The sequence below is a fragment of the Octodon degus genome, unplaced genomic scaffold (genome assembly GCF_000260255.1).
Source record: "Octodon degus isolate 3935 unplaced genomic scaffold, OctDeg1.0 scaffold00004, whole genome shotgun sequence".
Classification (NCBI taxonomy): Eukaryota; Metazoa; Chordata; class Mammalia; order Rodentia; family Octodontidae; genus Octodon; species Octodon degus.
Window position 1 is genome coordinate 21862384 of NW_004524580.1, and position 10763 is coordinate 21873146.

General features: G+C 42.1%; 1 protein-coding gene across 2 annotated transcripts in view; it reads left to right on the plus strand.

Annotated features, from left to right (window-relative positions):
• The window catches only part of Nudt4 (nudix hydrolase 4), a 25291-nt gene extending 15612 nt beyond the window's left edge, over positions 1 to 9679 (plus strand). Inside the window, exons 2-5 of one of the 2 annotated variants that reach the window (XM_004623789.2) lie at positions 5211 to 5321; positions 6160 to 6204; positions 8791 to 8878; positions 9308 to 9679. In XM_004623789.2, coding sequence (XP_004623846.1) covers positions 5211 to 5321; positions 6160 to 6204; positions 8791 to 8878; positions 9308 to 9510 — 447 coding nt within the window. In that variant the 3' untranslated portion in view covers positions 9511 to 9679. The remainder of the gene's footprint in view (positions 1 to 5210; positions 5322 to 6159; positions 6205 to 8790; positions 8879 to 9307) is intronic. The other variant, XM_004623790.2, reaches the window with a different exon arrangement.
• Positions 9680 to 10763: the final 1084 nt, after the last annotated feature.

Sequence of the window (10763 nt, forward strand, 5' to 3'; positions counted from 1 at the left end):
GTTCATTTTAACCCCCTGCCTAAGGAGTCACTGTCCTCTGTAGTTTGCCTGATAAAAATATGGACATCTCCTGAAACAATGTCAATTTTTCAATCATTTGGATCAGTCTCGTGTTAGAGATGGTTTGTGTGCATCCAGAGCCTTTGCTTATGCCCATGGTAAACTTCAGCGAGTTTACAGAGTCACTCTGCCCACTCCTTAACTGGCCTTAAACTTTGCCTCTCACCTGGGTATGGTAGCACATGCCTGTAAACCCTGCACATTGGGAGGCTGAGACAGGAGGACTATAAACTTAGGCCCACAGGCAATTCAATGAGATATTGTCTCAGAATAAAAAAGGCTAAGAATGTAACTCAGTGTGATTGCACTAGGTTTAGTCCATAGAACCTCCAAATAGAAACTTGGTCCTTTTTATTCTGGGGCCCAGAGGGGCAGTCTAGATTGTCCTCCGCTCTGCTCAGGCTGCTGATCCGGGCTCCATCCTGCAGACTTTGCCCTCGTCCTGTTCATTCTTCTGATCTTGTTCCTAATCACCACCTTCCCTCCTGCCCCCAGCGCAGCCTGGCTCTCACTGGACTGCTAATGGAATATTCAGGACAAGTAAGGACATACTTAATAAAGCACACTGGTTTTCAAAGCCATGCTACACCTATCCAGATCTCTTTATTAAGTTAGCAGCTTGGCTATTTTTATCATGTTTTAAAGTTTTGGTACATGTTGGATATATAGAATGATCACATTTCAGCTGGGGAATTTGTACGTGTACATGGTACACTTTGATTCTTCTTTTTCCCATTTTCCTACCCTCCAGCCCCTCTTCCTTTATACACAAAAGCTTTATTTCCATTTTTTCCTTAATTTGGTCATTTTTTAAAATCACACATACTAAATAATTAGTTAAATCATTTTTTGGAAAAACACACTTGATGGTCACAATGTTAGGGTTCTTGGACAATAAGTCACCAGGGCAAATCTTTCTGGAGCTATAGAGCCATAGTGTCCAATCAATGCCTGAAACATGACTAGTGGGCTGAGAAACTCAATTTTTAATTATATTCAATCTTACCCATGATGCTATGGTAGTGTGATGTGCAACTCTACATCCTCAATATATGAGAAGTCCCAAAGTAGCAGGGTTCGGGACAGGCTGACTTATAGGCAGGACTGGGGCATGTTTCATCCAAACAGCTATCAGTCCAGATCAGTAGAGGAGGCTTAGTTAAAATGCTAGGCTTGAAATCTACCATCACCAAAAGTGTGGGTATTAGAAGATCTCTTTTTTAAGCTAGTCACCTATGTCTTTTCCTAGAGTTTAGGTAACAGTTAAATTGATAGGTGAATTTGAAGTTAATCCTTTGATTAAATTCAATCTGTCTTAGAATGTCAAGGGATTCGTGACATGTTAAATTCTTGGATTAAGCTGTATCTTTTTTGGTTGGTTTTTGGGTTTTTGAGACAGGGTCTTCTCTATGTAGCCTGGTTGGAACCAGAAGCAATCCTCCCCGCTCAGCCTCCTCAGTGCTGGGATTATAGGTGTGTGCCATCATAGCTATCTTAGGTGAAGTCTTCCTCAGCATTTGTAGAGATCTATTTTATAGGTTTTCTGAACAATTTATGAGAGGGTGAAATTGGGTCCTTCAAGTGTTCCATATCTCTGGCTTGTGGAAGAAAACTTAATCACATCTTAATCTCCTTTATAGAAAAGTTTAATTTTCAACTCTGAAGTTTAAAGCGGGGCATGCTTGTGGTCATTAAGACCTCTGGGAGGGTGAGGCAGAGCCCAGCAAGTTTGAGTCTAGCTTGGGCAATTTAGAGATTTACAGCAGTACCTGTCTCAAAGTGCAAAGCAGAAAAGGCCTAGGGATGTAGCTCTGAAGGCCTTGGGTTTAGTTCCCAGCAACACTGCCCTAAACAAATTTTGGTGCTTAAATGTTCAGAAAAGCAAACAGAGACTATACTAATGTGCTTCCCAACATTAATCTTACATAAATGTAGTTCTTAAAGACTATCATGGAGAATTGGGGTTATAATGGTCATTGCCCTGTGTACATACCACTGCATTTTATTTTTCAGAACTCTTAACATTTTGCATACTGATGGCTTTGGAATTCCTCTACTAATGCTCTGTTTTCCCAGTGGCTAGCCACAACTATGTTGTCCTATTAGGAAGGTGATCATTGAGGGTGCTTAAAGAGCACAGAATTGGATAGTAAGAATTTTACCCAGCCATGCACTGAGACCAACCCCCCCCAATGACCGAAATGTCAGGTGAACTAAATTAGAAACACAAGCTTTAATATTGCATGGCTTCTCTTGAGAAACTCAGTGTGGTGGTACGCCCTGTAACCCCAGCACCTGGAGAGGCTGAGGCAGGAGGGTTACTATGATTTCAAGGCCAGCCTGAGCTAAATAGGCCTTATCCTAAAACAACCTCAAGAGCATAAATAAAGGCAAAATAAAAGCTAGATAGTAGGAAACAGGAGATCTTTTACAAACAGGAAAGGGATCTAGAAATGGTGGGAGGGAGTGGGGGGAAGGTGAAGTTAGAGAACAGCAGCCAGCCTGTCCTGAGAGGGCCACAGATTACCATAGGTCCTCAGGAACCCTTTTATTGTGTGGGGATTGGTGTATAGACTCAGGCCTTTACTGCTCATGGCCTGTAGTTCTCTACCATGTTTCACACCAATAGCCCAGCCTCTTTGATAAAATACAAAGGTTTTGAAATGATTTGCAGTTTCAACTCATTTAAAGTAGAACTTTTGAACATAAGAACCATGGCAGCCTTTTGTTCGATTGTTCCTTTTTCAAACTTTTACAGTAATTTTTTTTAATGTATTTAGTACAGGGTCTCACTACACAGATTGGACTCCTAGTGATTCTCCTGTTCACAGCCTCCCAAGCGCTGGGGTTACAGGTGTGCGGTACCACACCCAGTCTCAGTTGCCTGCTCAACACGCCCCAGGGAGCAGGGTTGGCACAGCACACCAGGGATGGAACCCAGCCACTATACTGCCTGAGCAGACGCTTTAGTCCACTGAGCTATTTGGCCAGCTCTAATGCTTAATTTCTTAGCCCACTTTTAATACATTCTTGCACTCTTTGGGATGTCTCTTTTTGCCTTCCTGTTAGCATTAATTCTGAGTAATTATAAGCCAAGCACAGCTGGTGGCCTTTGGGACAAGCCTAGGTCTTGAAGTGTGTCCACCTCAGTAGGCTGAGGACGGAACACTGGAATGGCCAGCAGGAGGGCTTCAGCCCATGTCTGAGGTGTTTGCTGTGCCCTGCCAGGCCTACAAGGACAGAGACTTCTCACAGACACCTCCCACAGGACTAGCCATGCCTGGCAAGGGAATTAATGGAGCATTTGAGAAGCACCAGGGATTGAGATGTTAGTTATGATCAGTACAGTCACAGATGCCTTCTAGTCCAAACTTGTGTCTTCTGATAGAGTAGATTTGCTTTAACTCTGGCACTTTAGTTTCTAATTTTGACAACACATTCACAATGGGACAATCATGCATGTATTAGCAGTGGTTCAAGCTGGTAGGAACACGTTACATCCTGTTGCTAATACTTAAACCTTAATATAAGGCTTAAATTTACATTTCATTTCACTAAAATTTCATTACATTTCACCTTACCAGTATCGTTATTTGGACTTTCTAATGCCCCCAAAGACAGTCTTAGTACTTTCCTTTGTCATCATATGGTAACATACAGTGCTGTCTCTGGATTTGCCACTGTTGTGTGCCACCTACATGCTTGAAGGAATGATACAGTTGTTTACTTTTGAAGCAAGAGTCCTGTCCAGGCCCAGAATTAGAGAAGTTGTGCTGGCCCTTGAACAGTACCTGATTGCTGCTGTGAGGCAAAGGTGTATCCATAGGGAAGGTGCTGCTTTTTATGGAATGAGGGAGTGCACGGGAACACGCAGCTCAGCCTTTTGTGGATTTAGGGGGCTGCTGAGCTGCTGTTAGCTTCCTTGGCTGTCAACCCTGGGGTCACAGGGAGAGAGCTGGGGAGGTGGACTGCTGGTGTGCAGGTGAGAAAAACCGCACCTACATTGCAGATGAAGTTGTCTAATATTGGTGTGTTGCTCTAGGGAGAACCATTTAATAAGACAATGGATGGTGACTCTCCACCATGTTCAGATTGGTTAAGACCTCTGTTTGCTTTCATAATCAGTTTATCATACACAGCTTTTCATGTATAAGATAGAAATGTAACACTGTTTCATGTGCTGTTAAGTAGTTAACACCTAGGGTGTTTGTCTGTGATAAGCCAGTGGAGTGTTTTGTCAGTGAGGACTTACGTAGACAGAGCCCCAAGAGCTTGTTCTATACACAGTCAGGCAGATAAATGTCCACGTCACAGCCGCTCTGCTGCAGTACAGAAGTGGCCAGACTTGTAACAGTGGTGTGACTGCATTCTAACGGGAATAGGTCCATGAATGGTCACTGAAACGTGAATGTTACATAATCTAAAACCGTGAAACTCACCTTCGTAGCTCCCCAGAATCAAGTAGTGGCTTATATTTTGCCAGCCCCTTCCACAGTGTAAGGGACAGCTGACTATTCCAGTGGAGCGTTTGCTCATTGGTAAGGCATCTCTTCCACTTCATGCGAACAGAACAAGCTGTTAGTTGTTTGTACACAGCTTCTGCCATCTTCCAAGCACTCTCATATCTTACAGGTGAGAGAACAGTGTCCTGCCTCAAGACAGACCCTTATTTTTGGATAACTAGGTTCTTTAAGTTTGTAACTGACCTGACCACAAACTTCAGTGCATTCAACTCTAGAGCTTTTAAGAATGCCTTTGGCTTTAGCTTTAGCCTTTAACATCCAAAAATTAGAAAGTTGTACTAAATTGAATCTGGTACTTTAAATTATTTCTTTAGGTACAGAATGATTTAGTGGAGATGGCCATGTTAATTTGAATTCTGATTTTAACTTGCTATTTGGAGACAGCATCTTGCTGGATTTTCCAGGCTGGCCTCAGATGTTCATCAATTATTATGCCTCAGCCTCACAAGTGCTGGGATTCAGGGATGTTTCACCTCACCCAGGTGCTTCTCTATGTTATAACATGAAAACTTAGTAGTTCTGACATCACTGAAGCCTTGTCATGGCATGAGCCATAGCCTGCAGACTTAAGGGTATTGTGTTCATAGGACTTCTCAGGCTGAGAATGTGGCTGTGGGGGTCTTGCAGGTGTTGCTGGTGAGTAGCAGTCGGTACCCAGACCAGTGGATCGTGCCAGGAGGAGGAATGGAGCCTGAGGAGGAGCCCGGCGGCGCAGCTGTGAGGGAAGTGTATGAGGAGGTGAGGGACTTCACTATGGAATACTTGGGGGAGGGGGAAAGCACAGCAATGGTTTTCTTTGTTTTTTGTGGTTCAGTTCAATGTCTTAGGCATGTGACCTTAGGTAGCATTTTTCTAAATCGATATTTCTTCAACCTAGTAAAATACACAGTGCTAAAATCAGTGTGGAAGTTCCCAAAAATTGTATTAGCACCTAACTTCCTGTTAATTAGATTTGTTTGATCAGCAGTGAGTGTGTAACATGACATTGCTTTGAACAGGACTGCACAGACATTAATCATGTGCTATACTTCTGAAATCAGTGAGGAGCAAATTACTTCTCTTGTACCTGTTGATCCTGAAGTTCAGTCAGTACATGTGGCACAGCTGCATACACAGAAAAAACAAGGCCTCATCTGCTCGTTGTCTGTCACTTTCACAGACAAAACAGAATGCAAGTGAGCAGCAGCAGTCCCCAGGGCCTCGGGCGCTGCCTGTCCTCTCTAAGGGCTGTGCTGCACATCAGGGAAGGATTTGCAGATGTGGTAGCTTCCTTCGGGAAGCACGCCTCCAGGGAGCTGGTGAGAACATAGACCTGCACCACTGGGACAGAGGAAGGCCTTCAGTTAGAAGGCAGAGTGCCCTTCATACCTGATGTTTGACCGAAGTTGGTAGTCTAATTTTTGTTAAATCTTGTCATTTAAGCATACCAAACCACAGCCAGCAATCTTCACAAAAGCTGGAAGATAGTGACTTGGTGTAGGAAGATCTGTTTAAAGTAAAAAACTGAAAGATCCAGAATATAACTTGTAAATGTGTCATTATGAAAAATTAATTATTTTGCATTTTATTTTGATAGGCAGGAGTCAGAGGAAAATTGGGCAGGCTCCTAGGAATATTTGAGGTGAGTTACAAAATCAATCCTCATTTGGCTAACAGTAGTTTTTCTTTAAAAAAAAAAAAAGAAAACTGCCAGTAGGCAAACTGATATCAGAATTAAGAAAGGTAAGAGCATGGAATCTTCACATCTGCCATCAGTGTCATGTGTGACTGGTGGTGGTGACTCACTGTTTGACTGGAGTGGGGCAAAATGTCCAGAGCACACTGCTTATACCTGAGGGGCAGAACACCTAGTCACCTGAGGGTTGGGCTGCTTGGGGATACTTGGGCCGTTTCCCCCACTGCCTTCAGTACATAATATTAGACAAGATAGTGACTTACAAGACTGTAGGGAGACACAAAAGTCAGTTTCAGCCAGGCAGGGTGGTACACACCAGCACTTGGATGCTGAGGGAAAGATGCAGCCAGATGGAGGCCAGCCTGCACTATATATAGCCAGACCCCATCACACACAAAACCAAACCAGAGTAGATAGTGAAAGAATAGAATTCTCTTACATACAGTGTTTATTTACTGAGGGCAAAATGGAATTTACAGAGGGAATCTGAAATGTCAGGTGCCACTTGGAAGACAGATAAGAGCTTAGGTGCCCAGACTTAGGAATTCTCAATGTATTTCAGATACGGACATAGAATATGCCAAAACATGGGTATCTTTTGCAAGATGATAATTAAAGTATTAGTCTTCTTGGATAGTACAAATTTAAGATTTTATGACTGTAAAAATAAAAATCCAAATTGTGTAGCACTTGGTAGAATTAATGACTAACTAGAATACAGTAATAAAGTTCTTGCAGGTGTTCACTTTTCCAAGATCGAGCACTTATTTTACCCAGTTTCATAGCACCATCTCCTGGTTAAATTGAAAACTACTGAGATTCCTCTGATTCAAATACTGATACAAGTGACCCATTTGTCTCCATAGTGACAAGGCCTTTAAAGAAAACTCCTAAGGCTTGTAATACTGGAAGTAACAATGTATCACATACACTGTTTTGGAGGAAAAGGGTGAGACAGGGTCTCCCTATTTAATTCAGCTTGGCCTTAAACTCACCAGCAGCTCAGGTTGACCTCCAGTTCACAATAGTCCTCGCGCCTCAGCCTCCCAGAGCCGGAATGACAGCCACATGCTACTACATCTGTCTCAAATACTGTTCAATAGAAAGAGTCACTCCAATGTACCTATCACCTCAGAAAATTTGAGTGAAAATTAGAATAGTCCTTTACTCTAGTGAATATACTACAGTATACACTGATTTGGTAAATATTAAAAATAAGAACATTGATTCTTAAAAATGATAAAATGTTTTTATGTGACAGGTGCCTGTGTCTTATTGCTGTTCTTATTCCTTCCCAAAACCATAACAATTCCAGTAGGTTGCTCAAGCTATTTATAGCAAAAAAGTGAAAAGGAAGTTATTTGAAACCTAAGACTATAGCAGATGACTGAACTTTAGTGAGAATTTATATTTAAAAAGCCTTCATCTGGGCCCAGGGAAATAGCTTGGTGGTCTAAGTGCCTGCCTGGCAAACACAAGGACCTGTGTTTGATCCCGGAATTGCATGCCATGCCACCCCGCGTATGCCTATAATCCCAATCCTTGGGAGGCTGATACAGGAGGGTCACTACAAGTCTGAGCTGCATAGCGAGACCCTATAACAAATGATAAAGATTTTTTTAAAAAAAGTTTTCAGGGCTGGGGAGATAGCACAAGGTTGCAGGGGAGTTCAATCCCTGGTTGGGGGGGGGGGGTGTTAAAAAATTCTTCAGCATCTGAAGACCAGTTTGTGTTTCTTTCACTGGGTGTAGTGGCCACACCTGTGGCCAGCATCTGGCAAGCTGAGTCAGGAGGGTGCTGATGAGTTTGCAGCCAGTGTAAACTGCACAGTGAGGCCATTTCAAAACAACAAAACAAGCCTTGTTACACTATTGTCAGCCCAGGCTCTGCCTATTTCATTTCTTAAAAACCCGAAATATTAGTACTTTAGGTTTCATCCCTACTGAACTGGTAGGAAAAAGGAAAATTCATTCATTCTGAGTGACCTAGTAACAGCCACAGCGGACCTGGTTGTGCTTTGTAAGCAGCTGGTGACCCCCAAGTGCTCTTAACAGGAATGTCTGCTGTAGACAGTTCTCAGCAGAAGCAGCTTGTCAAGAGCGTTGAAAGGTTAGATATAATAAGCTCAATAAAAGAAACAGAAGTGCAGTTTTTTTTTGTTTTCTTCTCGGAACCGGGGATTGAACTCAGACCCTTGCACTTTCCAGGGAAGTGCCTATTCTACTGAGCCATCTCCCCAGCCCCCAAGAGTGCAGTTCTTACTCAGATTCCATTCACATCTTAAGAAAGGATATACATATATCACAATTTTAGAAGTTGATTATTGGGAGCTAATTTCACCATCAGTGATGAGGCTTCAGTAGCTGCCTTAAGTATTTCTGTAGATTCTCTTCTGTACTAGAAACGTTGACTGTATTCTTGGCCAGGCCAGGAAGCATAGCAAGCTCAGGAGTATGCCACACACACCCCTTGAGAGTACATCTACAGCTGGCACCTGTAAATTAAAATGCTTTTTCTTTTTATATATTCAAGCAGAACCAAGACCGAAAGCACAGAACATATGTTTATGTTCTTACAGTCACTGAAATATTAGAAGATTGGGAAGATTCTGTTAATATAGGTAAGTTCTTTTTGGTATCTGAATTCTTTTTCACTCACTATTATATCCAATTTCTATCTTTTTTGTTTTGTTTTGTTTTGGGGTTTTTTTTTGGCAGAACCAGGGATTGAACTGAGGCCCTTGAGCTTACCAGGCAAGCGCTTATTCTACTGAGCCATTTCCCCGACCCCTTTTGTTTTTGTTTTAACCTAAGTTTTTGATTAGTTGTTTAAGCCATAAGCCTTTTTTTCGCTACTGGGATTGAACTTGGAACCTCACACTTGCCAGGCAGGCACTTAAGCCACTGAGTTATCTTCCCCAGCCCTGCCATAAGCCATTTCTAAATATACAAAGACATCACACTGGGGGAGTGAGGAGCTATTATCAGTAGGTCTTGTTTACTTTTTAAAAGCTGATTATAATAGTAACCCATGTCATACTATTTTCTAGGAAGGAAGAGAGAGTGGTTCAAAGTAGAAGATGCAATCAAAGTTCTCCAATGTCACAAGCCCGTACACGCAGAGTATCTGGAAAAATTAAAGCTGAGTTGTTCCCCAACCAACGGGAACTCCACAGTCCCCTCCCTTCCAGATAACAATGCCTTGTTTGTGACCACCACACAGAGCCCTGGGCTGCCATCCAGTGTGAGATAGGCAGAGGCCAGGACCTCCCAGCACACCACCGTATCCGCCTCAGGGAGAGGCTTCCGCACTGTCCTTGGCAGACATCTGAATGATGCCCGCAAACTGTCTGAATTTGCCATGCAGGGATTTCAAACAATTTGCATGTTTTTCAGATGCTTTCAAATCTTAAAAAAAAAAATAGTGTAAGAATATTTTAATAAGCCAAAGCCATGTGGAATTTTTTTTAGATGCCTTAACTGTGCCCCCCCCCCCGTGTTACTTTGGTTGTCATTTAAAAAAACAAAACAGCATTTTCAGTCTTTTTTAATCCATATAAGCAGTGCTGCTTATTTTGTCAGAGATCAAATTACTCAACGAGTATATTCTCCCTAAATTGTCTTCTCATTTGCAGCATTAACTTAACAAATCTATGCTTGGAATTAAAACATTTTGGTATTAAGATCCATCCATCCCAGGACTAATTTTATGGCACCCTGGTTTTAATTCAAAAATTTCAGATTTGTTCAAGATATTTCATTATGAAATATCTTGTCTGTTTTGACAAAGGACTTTTAATTTGCTATTTTGGGAACCTGTCAGCTCATTTGCGTCATCACATATTTTGTCACCTCAGCCAGATAAAGTTATTGCCCCTTAAAGACAACAGTATAAAAATGCAAAACTCATGTTAATTTTTAGGGAAATACTGTTAGCAGAATGCACGTAGTACATTGTCATGAAATTTGTATTACATGGAATTTATTTAGCATGCTGTTGCCAATTCCTTTGTCTATAATCGCTTACATAAAAATAACTTAGAACTCTGTTTCCCTTAGTGTGTAAATTGCTCCTAAAGCAGTTCAGTTTAACCTAGTGACACCTCCTCAGTTAAACTCTTACCAAAACCGAAACAGGACTGGCATCCAACCATTGGTGCCAGTAGGTGATGGCTGCATCCCAGTGGAGGCCCTTGGTCTTGCCCTTCGGCTCTTACAGGCTTTCAGTAGTAGGGCACCTCTCAATATCTCCTTGTGGGCCCTGGAACATAATTAAGGATGATCTGGTCTTGGATTAGTCTCCATACTCAGAAACGGGTGTCCCATCTAAGGTGTGTACATAAATACCCTGTCTGAACCTCCCTGGCTTCCTCCTAGAGGTTAGAGATGAGGGAGGAGGGAAAAAAAAAAAAAAAATTTTATCACATGGGGCTGGCAGAGCTGAAGAATTTTTTATATAGATGTTTTGTAAATATTACAGTGGGTGAGCATGAAGTAGAAGCTAAC